General features: G+C 41.0%; 1 protein-coding gene across 2 annotated transcripts in view; it reads right to left on the bottom strand.

Moving 5' to 3' along the window:
• The window catches only part of SNX9 (sorting nexin 9), a 95179-nt gene extending 85846 nt beyond the window's left edge, over positions 1 to 9333 (bottom strand). The window contains exon 1 of one of the 2 annotated variants that reach the window (XM_032485251.1): positions 9058 to 9333. In XM_032485251.1, coding sequence (XP_032341142.1) covers positions 9058 to 9069 — 12 coding nt within the window. In that variant the 5' untranslated portion in view covers positions 9070 to 9333. The remainder of the gene's footprint in view (positions 1 to 9057) is intronic. The other variant, XM_032485252.1, reaches the window with a different exon arrangement.
• Positions 9334 to 18441: the final 9108 nt, after the last annotated feature.

Genomic DNA, 18441 nt, shown 5'->3' with positions numbered 1-18441 from the left:
GACGAAGTCTGGACTTGCAGACTGTCAAGACGTACTATGTAAGTACTTGTTAAATGACTGATGTGACAGAATAAGAGTTAAAGTTCACTCAATAAATTAAAGAAAAAAATAGACATTTCAGGACTCAGCTCCTTGGAAAGCCTTGCTGGCTTGCGAAACTGGGGCAGGAGCAACCCTGTGCCCTGCAGGAAGCCCGCCCTCCTCTAGGACAGTTCAGCTTTGGGCCAAGGACAAGGCCTTTCAGACTGACACCGCAACAGGAGCAGAGGATCCGGCACTGAGCTCAACTGAAGTTCAAATGAAGGAGTCAGTGAATCATGATGGAGGACAGTTCCCAGAACAAAGTGCATTTTTCACCTCTTTAACTTATATCTAAAGTTATCTGTCTCTTTGACTTAATGAGCAAACACAAACAGGTGACTTCTGAATCCTGCCTCTGCAGGTAATATTACTTACTATATGACTCCGTTTGCAGAGACTAAAAATAGCTTAGAAGAACTGAGTCATACTGAATAACATCCGCAAGCACTGTACTTACGACACCTAAAAATGAATAAGATGGGCTAAATCTATCATGTGTCTTTGATAATAGAGGGGAGGAAAGAGAAAAGAACTGGAAAGTGAACTGCCCACAGTCTGTTGTTTTGATGGCTTAGGGTTTAGTTTCAACAAAAATGCTTAACAACTGTGCTTTTTCACCTTTTTCCCTCCAAAGAACAGATCACACTTTGTGTAGATAGCCCATCCCTTCACTTTACTATTATAAAGATGCTCTAGGGAGGGGTAGGGTATAGCTCAGTGGTAGAGCGCATGCTTAGCACGCATGAAGTCCTAGGTTCAATTCTCAGTACCTCCCTTAAAAAAAAAAAGAAACTTAAATAAATAAACTTAATTACCTCCCCCTAAAAAAAGGAAAGAAGAAAAAAACATGCTCTGAGTTGGATCTTGTTTTGGCACGCGTGACTGGCTGGTATCATGAGTTACCAGCAGACTGAAACTCTAGTGCTGAATAAAACACTAAATGCAAAAGACATGTGTGCACACACAAACACCTTTTAAAACACACTGCTGAGTCAGCACAAAAGGAAAGGACCTAGAGAAACTAAGAAACCCTGGGAGAAAAATGTTCTGAGATAGGATTCCACCCTAGGAGTCTCCTCCAAGCCTGGAGAGCTTGAGTTTGGGTCTGTACTCTGCAGCCTATGCTGGGGAGGCAGGAGGTGAGAGATGAAGACTTCAGTACTAAGCTCAAAGCTGGGATCCCCAAAAGGAGCTCAACAAAGGAAAAAGAACCTGCTGTGCAAAAGGGAATAGCAAAGAAACTTGTCCTATTATTGACCCAGAATAGAGGAACAAGGGAGATTTCACCTGAGATCTGAGGTCCTACTAATGCCAGAGATTGGCTGGAAAAACGTTAAGCCAGGAATTAAAGTGACCCCAAGAGTACACTGTACCCAAGAGACTGGCATAAGCAAACACAAATTCTCTCTGGAAGAATATAACTTTGATTTAGGTATCAAAACCCTCAGTTGAAGTTCCCAGGAAAATGAGCAACTCAGAGAAGGAAAGAAAATAAAATCACAAAACACACAAGAAAACAAGGGACCACGAGTGAGAATGAGCAAAAACAGAGAGCTGAATTGAACTGCAGATACTAGAATTAACAGACACAAACAATAAATGTTTAATATACTTAAGAAAAGCTTAAAAATATGAGCAATGAGAGACTATAAACAATGATCAAGCAGATTTGAAACAGAACCAAATAATATAATTTCTAAAAATAGAATATAATGGAAAATTAAATTGGTAAGAGAGCAGATTACGTCCAACTAAAGAGTAGTAAACTGCAGGTAAGAGACGAAGAAATTATCTAGAATGCAGCACAAAGAAAACATGATAGATTGAGAGTTAGGAAATTAGATGTGTGTTGGATCTTTTCATGCTAATTAGGGTTCCAGAAAGAGAGAATGGGGAAAAAGCAATATTTATGAAATACAAACACTGGGAATTTTCTACAACTGCACTTCCTACTATGACAGCCATTAGCAACATGTGACTATTTAAAACTTAAAACAGAGTTCCTCAGTCACATTACCCACACTTCAAGTTCTCGTTAGCCACGTGTGGCAGCTGGCTACCACATGGGACTGCACAAATGTAGAACATTTCTATCATCACAGAAAGTTGTAATGAACTGCACGGTTCTAGCACTACTGAAACACCCATTCTCAGATCCAAGCTTCCCAATAAATCCCAGACTATATAAATAAAATCCACACATGAACTTAACTAAGGTGAAACTGCAAAATACTAAAGACACAGAGAAGGTCTTAAAAACAGGCACAGGGAAGAGTCAGATCATTATCAGATAGCTGACTACTTAGCAATAACTTTGAAAGCTGGTAGGAAACAGAACAAATAACAGAACTCTGTACCTAGAAAACCATCTTTCAAGCATAGGGCAAAATACATTTTCACATATAAAAGATTTACCAACAACAAACCCTCCCTAATGGAAATTCCAAAGGATTCATTACAGGCAAAAGGAAAATTATTTCAGAAAGAACTGAAAAGTAAAGAAGAGCAGTAACAAAGAAATGGTAAAAGTTAATTAAATCTAAATACCATACGATCCTTCAATCTCACTCTGCATGTATCTGAAGAAAACTCTAATTCAAAAAGATACATGCACCCCAATACGCACAGCAGCACTATTTACAATAGCCAAGACATGGAAGCAACCTAAATGTCCACCAACAGATGAATAAAGATGTGGTATATTTATACAATGGAGTATTACTCAGCCATTAAAAAGTGAAACAATGCCATTTGCAGCAACATAGATGGACCTAGAGATTATCATAGCTAAGTCAGACAGAGAAAGACAAATATATGGTATCACTTATATGTGGAATCTAAAAAAAATGGTACAAATTAATTTATTTACAAAACAGAAATAGATTCACCTCACAGACATAAAAAACAAACTTATGGTTACCAAAGTGGGAAATGGGGGGGAATACATTAGGAGTTTGGGATTAATATATATATATATATACTACTATACAAAATAGATAAACAACAGGGGCCTATTGTATGACACTGAGAATTATATTTAATCTTGTAATAACCTATAATGGAAAAGAATCTGAAAAAGAATAGATACATAGATGTATAACTGAATGACTTTGTTGTGATTGTACGCCTGAAACTAACATATTATTGTAAATTAACTATACTTCAATTTAAAAAGTGGTTAAAAAATCTAAATAAATATTAACTGTATAAAAAACCAAAAATAATGTTAAATTTGTGGTAGAAAAGACAATTATAATACTGGTCAGTAACTGACTATGTTGGCAGAAATGACTGCAGTTAAGTATCTTAAGGTCTCAGGAGGAGGGTAGTGATATTGAGTAATTTTAGAAACAGTAACATTTATGCTTCTGATGACCACTGAAAAAAGTGACAAACAGGCATACCTCCTTTTATTTGCTTTGCATTATTGTACTTCACAGACACTGCTTTTTACAAATTGAAGGTGTATGCAACCTTGAGTGGAGCGAGTCAACCACAGACACCATTTTTCCAACAGCATTTGCTCACTTCATGTCTCTGTTACATTTTGGTAATTCTACCAAGATTTCAAACTGTTTCATTATATGTATTACGGTGATTTGTGATCAGCGATCTTTGATGTTACTACAACACTTTCAGCAATAAAGTATTTTTTAATTAAGGTATATACCTTTTTTTTTAGACATGCTATTATTGCACATTTATAGACCACAGTATAGTATAAACATAACCTTCAAATGCACTGGGAAACCAAGAAATTCATGCAACTTGCTTTATTGCAATATTCACTTTATTTACAGTGGTCTGAAATCAAACCCACAACATCTCTGAAGTCTGCCCGAAAAAGAACTAACCTTCTGAAAAGTTGAGGGGGAAAAAGTGAAATAAGAGGAAGGGGTAAAAATCCTTAGTCAGACTATAAGATGGTGGCCAGAAATCCAAACACATCAATAAACACAAATAAAAGCAGACAAAACCCTCTAGCCACAAAGATTACCAGATGAGATGAAAAGGTAATATACAGCCACAGACTTTTACAGACCAGGCAAATATTTACCAAAAGAAAGCTAATGAAACCACATTAACGTTTACACAAAATCATCTTTAAGAAAAAATGCACTATAAAAAGGGTCACTTCATTATGATAAAATGTTCATTTCACCTAGAAGATAATACTAATCCTATACTTTGAGAAATTTTTTAAATCCACCATTTTAACATCTCTGTCAAGTAGACAAAAGATGTTAGATACAACAGATCAAGTAGAATTACTAAGGATACAGATGGGAACAGCATAGTTAATAGGTTTGTATGGACCTATACAAAATACACATACATACTCTGATTAGGGACTACACACATTCTGTTTATGCACAGGTGGAACATTTATAAAAACTGACTATATGCTATGTATAAAGTTAGCCTCAACAAATTTTCAGGTATGGTATTAGTATCAATCAGATTCCCTGACCATGATGAAATTAAGTCTGGAATCACTAACAAAAAGATACAAAGAAAAACCGTACACTTTTGGAAATTAAACACATCTCTAACAACTCATGGGTTAGAGAGAACTCTTTTAAAGTTTCAGAAGTATGAGGTTTCTTCCAATTACCTTAAAACATAAGAACAAATTTCTCATGTAATCATTAGTTCAATCAAATTTTTTTTAAAAAAACATTGCTAATACCTAAGCTGTAGATATGTATTTTCCATTTTACATGTGTACTTAAAAATAAATGTTTACTAAAATGCACACTTGAAAGAAAACTTACAGTTGGAGATAAATAGTTTTAGCAGTCACTATCTCACTAGAACATCTTTTTGCTCTTTCAAACTGGAGAGGGAGGAACCAAGGCAAGAAAATTCAACATTCATTCGCAGCATGACAGTTTATCAAGATCCTCATCTGTGCCTGCCACAGAAGATACAAAGATGAGCAAACGCATTCAATTCCAGCCTCTTAGGGCTGACAACATCCTAAAGGAGACCGCACTGGTCCTAGACACCCAGGTAAAACCGCAGTCTGGGGCAGTCTGGACATTTGATGTGACCCTGTAACAGGGGAAGGGAAGAAAGAAGGCTTTCTGTAGGAATTAACGCTCTAGGGGAAGAAGCTAGAGAACAGCTTTCCAAAAAAGAAAGGAACAGCATATGCAAAGTTTAAAGTTTCTGGTGAGCAATCAGAGTAAAACTGTAATTAAATTTTTAGATGGTCAATATAAAAGCAGGGCACAGTAGAAATGTTTGCAAAATTGTTATGCTTTCTCATCTATCCCTTCTTTAATAAGAAATTGGCTGACCTTCCTACTGTCATAGAATTTTTCTGTGACTGTACAAATACTGTCTAGATATTCTATTTATGAAAACACTTTAAAAAATATTACTGTCATACAAAATTGAACAGTTAGCATTTTCCATACTTTGGGGAAAAAACCTATCAAAAACAACTAAACTACTGAATCTTTCTTTTTTTTTTATTTTTTTACTATTTTTTAATTGAAGTATAGTCAGTTTACAATGTTGTGTCAATTTCTGGTGTACAGCACAATACTTCAGTCATAAGTGAACATACATATACTCGTTTTCGTATTCTTTATCACCATAAGCTTCTACAAGATATCAAATATAGTTCTCTGTGCTATACAGTATAAACTTGTTTATCTGTTTTATATATACCAGTCAGTATCTGCAAACCTTGAACTCCCAGTTTATCCCTTCTCACCTCTTTCCCCCCTGGTAACCATAAGTTTGTTTTCTGTGTCTGTAAGTCTAAAAAACAACTTAATCTTTAAAGCCCTCCAGAAAGATATTTCTATTCTTTTCTTCAATAAGCCTTTTCAATAAAGAGGTTTGTGCTCAGGAGAGACTACAAAGTATGCTTCTAAACTCTTCTCACTAATGTATATCATGGAACAGTCCTGAGTAACTCACTCGTTTCCTACCAGTAATTTCATTCCACATTCACTTAATTCAACCAATGACTCTAACACAAGTGTGTAACTTTAGATACTGGGGTTGGAAAGAAAAGTTTAAAAGAAAAAAAAGCATCCTAGAATCCTGTTCTAATGATTACTCCTAAAAGTGACCATGTGAGCACAAAAGGATACACATTAGCTACCAAAGGTTAACAGTGACATGGAAATTACAGGGAAATTACATAGCTATGGATTAACTTCCAGTGACTATTCTCTTCATGTTCCTTTTGATATATCTGGGGGGGAGAATTCCTTTCCCAAGACTTAATAAATAAAACTTGATTTACTCCTAAATTCACCATATGACTGTGTCAAAACATAACTTTATGAGGTTTCTAGTGGAAGTCAGTACTCTACACACTCTAGCCTTTTGTTGTATTTAGTAAGTGAGATAGGATTGGGACTGAGTGATGCATGCACTCACAAGTGAATTCAGCATTCTCCTGAGTAATGACTGGAAGCAAAGAACAGATAATTTCTTTAAATTGTGTAGTTAGATTAATTTTCTTTGACAGTAAAGAACTGCTGAATCCAAGTTTTTCTTCTAGAATTTCCTTCTATTGTGAATATACCAGTGTAGCTTTTTTTTTAAAGACAGTTCAAAGATAACTCCATCTTCAAGAAAATATGTAAGAACAATACATAAGAAAATTATATCTGAAGAGAACTGAAGCCATCCTCTGGTAAATTCAAAGGGAAACCCAACATGACCTAAAACATCCAGATATTGTATTTATTTCTCATTGCTTAATGCTTGTAGCAAGCAGGAGCCTGAGTGTTATATGAATCTTCAATTTTATAAAAAGTTAGATGTTATCACTTACTAAAAGTATATTCCCTCTTGCTAGAAGTACCTACTCAACTAATGAAGGGGAAGAAAAAACCCCAAACTACCCAGACGTTGGTAAGGGCAGGCAGGGTGAGAGGAACAGAGACAAATATACCCTCTGGGAACAATTAAAACAGAAGACCTTGGCTTGATACAAGAATCAACAGGAAGTAGGAAAACCAAAGAACTGAGGAAGGGTCCTTTTTTAATAAGTGCCTCTCTGCTCTTCCTTTTTTAAAAACTGGAAGTGGTCTGTCACAATGTAAACATGGAAAGGAGTACCATGTGGAATAGTGATTAGAGAGGTGAAAGAAACCAAGACTCAGAATTACTGCAATCTGCCTTCAGAGGAATGCAGATGATAAAGCAGGAAGTGCTTACATACGCTTTAAGGGCTTGTGCTTAGTGAGAACATATGCAATTCATGTTTAGTACGAGAACCACATTCTTCTTTTTAATTTTATGGAAAAACTAAGTTCATGTTTAAGTACTAAATAAAATTTTCATTATGTATACTAGCACTACTTGCTAAGTTGGCCCCACTTAAAAGACGGTATATGTAAAATGTGTCAACAGATCAGGGTACAAAACAACACTGATCTCACTGCATAGGTATCTACCACAACAGCTTTTTAAGACTGAAAGGTGAGTGTAAAATAGGACATATAATAGGTAATTTCTGGAACGTTTGGCAACAAACCTCAAAATCAAATTTCCTTAGAAATCCTTTCGCTCAAGTTTTGTTTTCACAAATTTCAATACAAAATGATATATGTTTAAAAAGGTAGCAAAGTTCTAGCCCATCTAATAAAACCAAGGAAGAGTGGAGCCAATAATAGATTAACAAGAAGGTAATTATTTAAGTAACAGCAGACAACAGGTTCCCTGGACAAGAATCTCCATCGGTTTTTTTTTTAAATAAACACTGCACCTAGAACAGATACAGAGCACAAAATTCAACAGACTGAAATGACAGCGACGTGACCTTTCAAAGGTATTTGAAATTTCTTACCAGTTTTAAGTTCTTTCTCTACCCAAAACCCAACAACAGAAACATTTTAAGGTTTTCACCAACCCAAGAGAAGCTTTGAGCTTTCAAATACATATATATATGGAATAATGGCCTGATATGTATAAAAAGGATATTATAAAAACTATCTGCAAAAGTCAATCAAATTAAAAAGTCTACTCAAACCGTATCACTGGCTCCGGGGGGGGTGGGGGCTTGTGGGGGGTGGTGTCCCCTATCTCTAGTCCCCATTCTGCGGGCCTGGCTTTCTCATTACTAGTTTACATCAAGAACTAAAGAAAACGCCCCAGCAAAGGGAGCGGGGGAGGGTGGCTCCCGCAGACTCAGGTAGCAGAAGGTGACCGCTAATTCCACCAGCAATACTGTGAAATAAGCAAGCCACCACTGCTGGCCAATTACCAAGCGCGAGTCAAAGTTCCACCACGTAATTCGGGCCTGGACCTTTTTTCAAGAAAACACGTAACTGAAAGCCTAGTCATTTCCCTCTCTGTATTTTATTTATGCTGGAAATAACATTCAAACTGAAAAGGCAACAAAACAAAAGGAAAAACCCCAGAAAACTGAAAGAAGTGGAAGCGCGGGGCGTCCAAGTGGCGTTTTCCATCCCCGGGAGCCCTCGCTCACCGGCCTGGATTTCAAATTCCCAACCCTCTCCAGCGGGGGTCGGGCCCCCGACAGCGGCCCGCGGCGCTGGGGTCCCACCCTCTGGCGGAGGGAGGGGACGCTGCTCCCCGCGGCGGCCGGACGCGCGGGGCTGCGGGGAGTGGACGCCACTCGGGACAGTCGGGGCTCCCGGCGGTCCGGCGGCTCCTCGGAGCGGGCGCCGGGGCTGCGGGAACTTTCCCTCCCTCCGGCCCGGCCCGGCCGCGGCCCACGCTCAGGCGCAAACTTTGCAGACGGCGCCGCTAGCGGCCGGGGTCCCGCCCCAAGACCCTCCCGCACCTCCAGCCGAGCCCCGAGCGCCCGAGCCCCCGGCCGCCCACCCTCTTCGCGTGACCGAGCCGGGCGGGGGCTGGATGGGCCCCGGCGCGACCCCTCGGCCTCCCCAGCGGCGCAGCCGCCCGCACCCCCGGCCCAGACCCTCCCCGCGCCGCCGCAGGGCCGAGCGGCCGGCCGGGCCTGCGCCGCGCACCCCTCACCTTGGTGGCCATGGCTGCCGGTCCCCCGGCCCGGGACGGCCGGCTCCTCTCCCACGCCGCGGCTGTCGGCCCGAGGCGTCCGGGTGAGGGCGAGGGCGGTGGCGGTGGCGGCTATGGCTGGGCCCCGGCGCGGCGGCGACGGCGGCGGCGACTGCGGCTCCGCCTGGGCCCCGAATCTCGGCTCTGGTCGACTCCAGCCGCCGCCCGCTCCTCCAGTTCCTGAAACTCCCCGGCTGCGCGGCCCCCGCCCCTGCCGGCCGAGCCTCCCATTTACCGCGGCGTGCGCGGCGCGGCCGGCGGAAGCGCGCCCGGTGCCCTCGGCCGGCCCGGCCTCCTCTCCCACTTTCCGCCCCCGCCCGGAGCCTCCGCCCCGGGCCCCGCCGCCGCAGCCGCTGGGCGCCCTTTGTTCCACCGCTCGGGGCCGCGTCCCCGAGTGGCGGCCGGGGCCCGAGTCGCCGCCGGGTCAGGGACCTCGCCCACGGGCGACGGTGAAGGGGAGAGGGGACACTCTTTGGGGGGCGCGCCTGCCCGCAGAGCCGAGTCCTGTCCGCCCCCCGGCCGTCTACCGCGGCTAAAGTTTCGGTTCGAGATGCCCCAGGGTGCGACCAGAAGTCTGCGTCTCCCGGCGGGGCACGGGGCACGGGGCACCGACGGGATCTGTGTCCCGCCTCGGGACTGCTGTGGGGGCGGCGGTGCTCGGGGCTGAGTGGAATGAGTGTTCAGTAAACAGCCAGCACGGCGCGGAGCAATGGCTTCCAGGTCCGACTGGCCCTTCAAGGAAGTTGTGCTTCCAGCCTGGAGTGTCACCACAGGCTGTGATCCTGGCTGGAGCTTCTGGGCCCAGACGCTTGGGGATTTCGTTCTGAGGCGTCCCATTAACCTCCTTCTGGACTCTTGATCAATTTAAAAACGTCTCAAGACCCCAGGGGTTTGAGGGAGACACAATAGGTTTCCTGAAGTGGATATGTGAAGTCTAAAATTTTACATTTTCTTGTCAAAAGGTGTTTCTTCAGAGTTGGATGTATGGGCTTTATTGATAAATAAATGACTTAAACTGAGCAGCAAGATTTTCACTCAAGTACAAAAGACATGACTGGTAGACATATATTGATGGATATATTTAATATAATACATTTTGTTTTTATCATCAGGTATATATATGTATGTTAAAAGAGGCAGCTATCAAAAATCAACATTGGCCCAAGAAAGCGGTATTTAATGTCAAATTGTGTCCCCTCGAAAATGTTCTATTTGACCTTCAGAGATTTCACTGGTTCCATCAACAATGGGGTTTAGAATGCATATGGTACTACAGAGTTCTCTGTGAATTTTTATCTTTGCTGAGCTCATGGCTAAAGCTATAGTCATCATAATATTCTTAAATAGTAGTCTAAGTAAGTCTTTTACATGCCTTACTCTCATTTAATCCTTATAAGAAATCTTTGAGAGTCATTGTTGTCCACTATTTATAGACATGAAGAAATCAAGGCTCATTTACATAAGTTGGCTGATTTGGTAATAGTTACCAAAATTAGAAATGACCATAACCTTGAACCTAGCAGCTCTACTTCTAAGAATATATTCTGCTATCAGACCTGTAGAAGTGAGCAAAAAAAAAAAAAGTAAAGCATTGTTCTGTAATAACCCTGAACAGAAAGTAACCTATATCCTTGCGAATATGACTGTTTCAATAAATATGGTATATCCATACAAATGAAATACTAGGAAGCCCATAAAAATCATAGTTTTTCAAGAAATATTAATAAAGGTAAAAAGAACATTATGTATAATATAGTCCATTTTTGTTAAAAATAGGAAAATAAGTTGTATATGCCTAGAAAATCGCTGAAGAGATTCACCAGAGGCTATTGTCAGAATTTTTGAATATGCATATGTATTTATTTATTTACATAAACTCAACTTCTCTTAATTTTCTGATTTTCATTGTTTGCATGTTCTTTGTTCATCCTATCAATTTTATTTATTTTTATTTTGGTTTGGTTTTATATTACTTTATTTTAAAAACAAGTTTACATTTTAACAAACAACTAAACAATTATCTTGACTAAGGGCGCACACTGGTATATGGGAAAGCCAGGATTTGAACTTGGGTGATACTATAAATAATAAATTTTCCTTATTCTTTTAAATTTAAAAGCCGGATACAGCTCCCCGCAGCAATTCAACCATGCATGTTTCCATAGGAGGGTACAAGTTCAGGGTCGCTCCTGTGACCTCCATGGGAACATGCTTATTTGGCAAAGATCTAGGGAACCAATCATCCTGGGCACTTGGCACCAAGAAAGCAGGAAGACCAGAGTCCAAGCTTTTCCAACGTGAACGATTTCTGTAGCCCTGGTTTCATTTTTAGATTAATCTAGGTGACACCAAACTCAGGATGACCAATGCAAATTAATATAAGTGTGTAAATAAAAGTGAAATCACTACCTATGTTACTGAGGTGGTAACAACATCGTGGGCATTGTTTTTTAGAGCCTGGAGGCGTAGTCACTGACACAGTGCTCACAGGAACCTGACCTCCAGCTCCACCTCACACCACTTACCCGGGGCTCTGCTCCAACCACGCTGACCTCTCACTTCCTCCTGACTCCTGAGCATCACACTCTCTTCCATGGGGAGGACCGGGACTGGCTTTGGGGCATGTGACCTGTGCAGTCTTGCAGGGTCCCAGCCTCATTTTAATGCTCTGCTCTCACTGTCTTGAAATTCTTAATAGTTTTGAAGAAGGGGCCTCACATTTTCATTTTGCTCTGGGACTCTCAAATGTTCCTGAGATTGTTTGTCTGAAATACTTGCCACCCACCAACCATCCACTCCCCTCCAGCACTCCCACACACCAGCTAACCTCCTGCTCTTCCTTCACAGCTCCTCAGAACTGTCACAGCAGTTAAAATTCTTCAGGAACATCTTCCCTGTCCCCAGTCTAAAAGTTTTCACAGTACTGGTTTCCTTGCCTTTGGAAACATGTCAGTCTGTAATTCATTAGAGTGATCATTTACCTGCCTCCCCCATCAGACTAAGTTAAGGAGAGGAGGCCCTATGCCCGCGTCTTGCACCTGCCTTTCGCACCACACCAAGCTCAGAGTAAGCACCGCTAATACTTTGTGAAATGAATGAATAATGAATGGATGAGAGGAGTTGCAAATCACAAATCTTCAGTCCAGCTTTTGCCTGAGTTTACTTTCAAGCAAGTCAGAGAATTCTGTGGAACACATTTGAAAACTGTGGTCTATCATTACCTAAGTTTATGTGAAACATTGTACAATACAAGTTTTCTGCAAGTTTTATTATTCAATGATGTGTTTTTTAAAAAATACTCTGCAGAAGTGTTATTCCTCTAATGACATTTTATGAGGTAATGTTGATTTTGATTGGTACATTTGAAAATGAAACTGCTAAATTTAGCAGTAGTTACTGGAGATATAGTGCCCAATTCATTATTAAAAATGCAATAAATAAAGATTTAATTATGTTCAAGATAATACTCTTCAGTGTGACTTATCATTGAAGTGCACATCTCCTATATACTTTCTAGTTATTGGCTGGCATTTGCTTGTCTTGGAAGTAATTACCAAGTACATGGAATGATAAAATGGCAATCGTCTCATTTATAGGTGTAGAAACAAGACCAGGGTAGTTAAATGACTTACCCATGGCCACAAATTAAGCCAGAGCAGGGACAAGAGCCCATTCCCTTATCACAGGTCTTCAAAACATATCATTTTCAAATTTAAAATATTTTAGATAAGAGGTTTGAAGGGAGTTTTGTGACAATCAGGACAAATGGGACCTAATTAAACTTAAAAGCTTTGCACAGCAAAGGAAACCATCAACAAAACAAAAAGACAATCTACAGAATGGGAGAAAATATTTGCAAATGACATGGCCAATAAGGGATTAATACGCAACATATATAAACAGCTCATACAACTCAACATTAAAAAAAACAAACAACTCAATTTAAAAATGGATAGAAGAACTGAATAGACCTTTCCAAAGAGGAAACACAGACGATCAACAGGCACAGGAAAAGATGCTCAACATTGCTAATCATCAGGGAAATGAAATCAAAACCACAATGAGATATCACCTCACACCTGTCAGAATGGCTGTCATCAAAAAGACTACAAATAACAAATGTTGGGAAAGATGTGGAGAAAAGGGAACCCTCTTATACTGTTTGTGGGAATGTAAACTGGTGCAACTGCTGTGGAAAATGGTATGGAAATTTCTCAAAAAACTAGAAATAGAGCTACCATATGATCCAGCAATTCCACTCCTGGGTATATAGTGGAAAAAAACAAAAACACTAATTGAAAAAGATACATGCACTCCAATGTTAACAGTAGCATTATTTACAACTGCCGAGATATGGAAACAACCTAAATGTCCATCAACAGGTGAATGGATAAAGAAGATGTAGTATGTATACGCAATGGAATACTACTCAGCCATAAAAAAAGAATGAAATGTTGCCATTTGCAGCAACACAGATGGACTTGGAGGGCATTATACTAAGTGAAGTAAGTCAGACAAAGACAAATACTGTATAATATCACTTATATGTGGAGTCTAAAAAATACAACAAACTAGTGAATGTAACGAAAAAGAAGCAGACTCATAGATACAGAGAACAAACTGGTGGTTACCAGTGGTGGTGGGGGCAATATAGGAGTGCGGGAGTGGGAGGTACAAACTGTTAGGTGTAAGACAGGCTCACGGATGTGTTGTACAGCATGAGGAATGCAGCCAACATTTTGTAATAACTGTAAATGGAAAGTAACCTTTCAAAATTGAATATGAAAAAAAAAAATCACTGCTAAGAACAGGATAAAGACTCCTGTCCTGAACTGTACTAGGAGCCACCCACCCACACCAGAAGGACAGAGAAAGCATGACATTCTTTCCTCTCATCTCACAAAGTCCAGCCACCCTGTGGAACAGTGGCTTCTCCCAAACTAGAAAGTGACTTCACTCAGGATCATCACAAAGAGCCCTGGGCAAAGTTGGGAAGCAGGTCATTTGTCTTTTGCTTCCATTGATCACCCATTCATACCTCTTTCTTCCCTCCCATCCCCCTCCTTCCTCGACAGGCTTCCACAGACGTGGCAACTTACATCTCGGCCCTCAGATGCCAGAGCCCTCATGTTGAGCTTGGCACATGCCAAGTTCAATTATTTCCTCTACTCCCATTGATGAGAACACAATTGATTGGTTAAGAAATTTGATTTGCATCTGCAGACCTCTGTTGGTTATTAGCAGATTGCAGTTTAAAAAGAAAAAAGAGCTGTAGCCAGAGCAACAGAGCCTCTCCGTTTGGGCTTTGCACTCTTTTTATTAAGCGGAGGGAAACTGAGAGATAAAGATTCCTAGGGAGCCTGTGCTAGTGACACAGCTGGCAGTGGTGGGGAAAGAATGGCCGTTAGCTCTTGCTCTGGGTTTGTTCAGCAACGCTTAAACCTCATGACTATACACTTCTGAACTGAAAGCCTTTTTAACTGCAGAAATTAACATTAACTTCCTTATTGCAACTCAGAAACTCTCTAGCCCCAAACTCATTTTTTCACACTGAAATGATAGTTTTTAAAAATCCATCTTTTACAAACCTGAAGATTTCTTAGATACAACTATGATGGTTCAGCAAAACACAGGTACGGTCCCCATCCCGTTTCCTTTCTCTCTGTTTTCCTCCTTTCTTCCTTAGGAGCAGACTTCCCCTGTTGACAGATCCAGCTGCTGTTACTTACAAACCGTGTGACCTTAGGTTCATTACTTCACTCATCCTCAGTTTCCTGAACTGCAAAATGGGGATAATAGTAGTACTTACTGCATGGGTTTGTTGTGTGGGTTAAACTAAATAATAAGCTCATAGACTTAGCAGAATAAGCACCCAATAAATATTGGTTATAAGTCTTCTTGTTTCTTTCTTTAGTCAAAATTAGATTGTCCTATGTTCCAATAGTTCAGAGCCCAACTGAGTGCTAGGTCACGTGGAAAGGGAATGTTGCCTGTGATTCCAGGAAACAAAGAATGTTACTGCTATCAAGCCATCAGCCACTGCAGCTGCCCCAGCCCCCTTGAAGGTGTGCCCTGGGAGGAATTAAGGATGGAGAAAAATGGGAAACATTCTATGGAGTAATTTCAATGAGTCCAGACTCTTGCATCTTCCCATACACAGAAAAGCACTAAAATCATTAACTTGAGATGTCTGGTTTTTGTGATTAGCAGTAATCTTTTGCTGTTTAACTACATTTTTTTTTTTCCCCAGCAAAAACTCCTATACATCCTGGGTCTTCCCTTACCTCTTTGGAGCAGTTCCTCAGAGCTATCAGAGGGGTTCTCTCCCAGGCTGTGGTTCTCAGTAAGGTCCTCAAATCAAACTTAACTTGCAACTTCCAGGTTGTGTGTTTTTCTTCAGTTGACAGTCAACTAATGTGAAACTAATGTGGGACTATGAAACTATGAAAAGTAATGTGAACAGGATGAAAACGTGATGGTCACCCATTGTACGTGGTGGGGGATGGGAAGAGGGAGAATAGTACGTACCCCTGAGGCAGCCTGGGTTCAGCACAAAGATATTTTTTCATACACTTTATGAGTTAAGTGAACCTCAGGGGTGGCCTTGAACATAAACAGCAGAAACGGGTGCAGCAGGTGCCTTTCCAACCACAATGAATGTATTAAGTCCTCACTGTGTCCCTGGCACTGTTACAGGTGTCTGAGATAAAAGTCCCTGCTCCCTTAGAACTTGCAATCTGCAGAGGGTGGAGGAAGACAATAAACTACAAATAAGCATCCAACATGTCCGGTGCTTTAGCAAGTCCTTTGAAGAAAAACAAGCCAAACAAGCGTATAAAGAGAAGTGGGAGAGGTTCTTTTATAGAAGAAGGCTTTCCTTTGGTGTTATGATAGCCAATGATATGTCTTTAAATGTTTGGTTTTTTTAACTTATTTTTGCTTGTTGGCTAATTTGTTGGTTTAATCTTTGTTTCGTTTTGACTCAGTCACTTCTCTCTCTCCAATGCCTGGGAGACACAATCTATATATAATAATGGGACACAGAGTTCATAACTGACGATTTAGTGCGAGTTGGATTGCTAGGATCTGAGTAGGCAGGAAGGGGCGGGAGGCAATGGTGGAGAGAGGCTGGGGGTTGGTGAGGCTGCACAGATGGCCGGGATGGCACAGGCAGCCAGGGTTGGGCTGCAGCAGGGACTGTTTGCTCCGGGTCCCATAAAAGACTGTTTGCTCAGTTTGGGTGGTCCTGATTCCCAGAAGGAAGGCTGGGATAGGAGATTGAAATCAGGGTAGGAAAGGTAAGATTGGCTAACCAATTGGCTTCCAAAACGAGCTCCCAGCCTCCAGGATCACTGACGTCCCCTAAAACTTTACCCTAGGATTTTGCTTCGATTCTCTGACCTGTCATGGACAGACTCTGGTGTGAGTTCTCAGAAACAGATTTACACTCAGTGTCTGGGCACAAAGTGAACAGTGGTGGGAGTACGAATAGTGGCAAAGGACTTCTTGCTAGCTTATGTGTCATTGCTCAAGTCACAGGCTGTGGAGAGTTAATTTTAAAGCTGAAGTCCCACTGATCATGCTAGCTACACAAACACAGGTTCCTATATTCCTTCTTTGGGAAAGGCAATTCTGGAGACAGTGGTTGTGAAACACAAGTGCAGGACATTCGCCACTACCACCCTGACTTAGAGTTGGGAACTGTGATTTATAACCTCTGTCCCTTGGGGTCCTATTCTCCCTGAAGCCTTTGGTCAGAAAAGCCACCCACTGCTGAGTGCTGAATGTGAGCAGGTAGCCCTGGACTTGACAGTCCTTGGCTTGACACTCATTTCTGCTGCTTACTCTCTGTGTGAATCTGAGCAGGTTATTTAATCTTGATCCTCAATTTTCTTTTATACCGATGCTGCCCTGAGGCTTACTTAGAAGATTCAGGGAAACAGTTATCAATAACTATATGCTTGGTGGGCTTCACTCCTCGGTGCCAATTTCTTATTGTGGTTCTCAGATCTGTAACAAATTTCCTAGGAAGCTGACCCATGTGATGTGATGTTTTCTCACTCACATCCAGTATCTGTCTCTGTTCACTCCTATGGCATTTCTGTCTTCTTTTCCTTCCCAGTCATTCTTCTCTGTCTTCAGTGTTCTTTGTTCATCCTCATTGTATTTCATTTCAGTCACTTGGTATATTTAATCTCTCAGTGTGTCTCACATCTGTACTCTGGTTTCTCATAATTTTTACAGCACCTCAGCCATTCTTCTGCTTCTTAAGATCATTAAACCTTTGCTTAAGTCAGGAAATGTCAAAATGCAAAATATTCTTTTAAGCAAATAAATGCATAGAAACTCACAATTCTTACAAATGCAAGCTCTGCATTAGTTTCAAAATATGTAACCAGTTTAATGTTATGCTTTGTAGAAATGGAGATATTCCAAGCTTGATTTTTTTTAAGTATTAAATAAGTAACTGTTCACATGTGATCCTTATAAACAGTCACTATCTACCAGTTATCTGTCCATGACAACGTTTGTAGAATAACAGTGTGGTTTTCAGTTGGCAATTGTTAGGTTGTTGACTGGATTTATGTACACAAAAGGCCCAGCCCAGTGCTTGGCACACACTAGGTGTTCAAAAACAGTGGCTCTTTTTAGAGCTAGTTCAGTCTATTGGCTGCATTTATTTCACTCACAAAACATTTATTGAGAGCTGTGTGCAAAGAGCTATGGTAGATAAGCTCAAAGTCATGAAAAATGCATTTTGTGCTCCCTTAGAATTTGAAATATCACAAGTGGTGTCACACTCAGAGGCCCTGTGACAGTCCTGGCTGTCTGTTCATTCTCACTAAATACATGTCCTCTGCTCCTTCCTAGAAACAAAAGTCTCATGCTATCGCCATGAGAACCACTGGGAAAAATGCTTGTGTTTTAGAGAACTTGTGGTTTCAGAAGTAAGAAGAGGGGAAAAGCTGTGAAAAGCAGAACAGTTTAGGGGAGTCAGTCAAACCACACCGCTCTGATATCAAACTCCAATATGCTCCCCCTGGGGCTGCTGTGCTTTCCAATCCATCCCCTGCCTCAGGTGTCTCCCACTGAAATGGGACAATGAGGGACTAATTTAGCATGTTCTCTTGAAAATGTAATTGTTTTTTTTTTTAGAGGATTAAGGAAATATTGGTACCTTATACAAAACCAAGGTAACAAATTCCAGTAGACGGAATTCATTTAAATGAAGAAGTGAATGATTTTGTAACATGGTTACTTAACTCTGTTAGAAATCAGATACCTGCGCTCTGAGCAGGGCAGGGTCAGCTAAAACAGAGATCCAAGTTCTTTCTCAGTGGGCTT

Source organism: Camelus ferus, chromosome 8, assembly GCF_009834535.1.
Source record: "Camelus ferus isolate YT-003-E chromosome 8, BCGSAC_Cfer_1.0, whole genome shotgun sequence".
In the NCBI taxonomy this organism is placed as follows: domain Eukaryota; kingdom Metazoa; phylum Chordata; class Mammalia; order Artiodactyla; family Camelidae; genus Camelus; species Camelus ferus.
The sequence above is the reverse complement of the archived record's forward strand: the minus strand, read 5'-3'. Positions and strand labels throughout refer to the sequence as shown.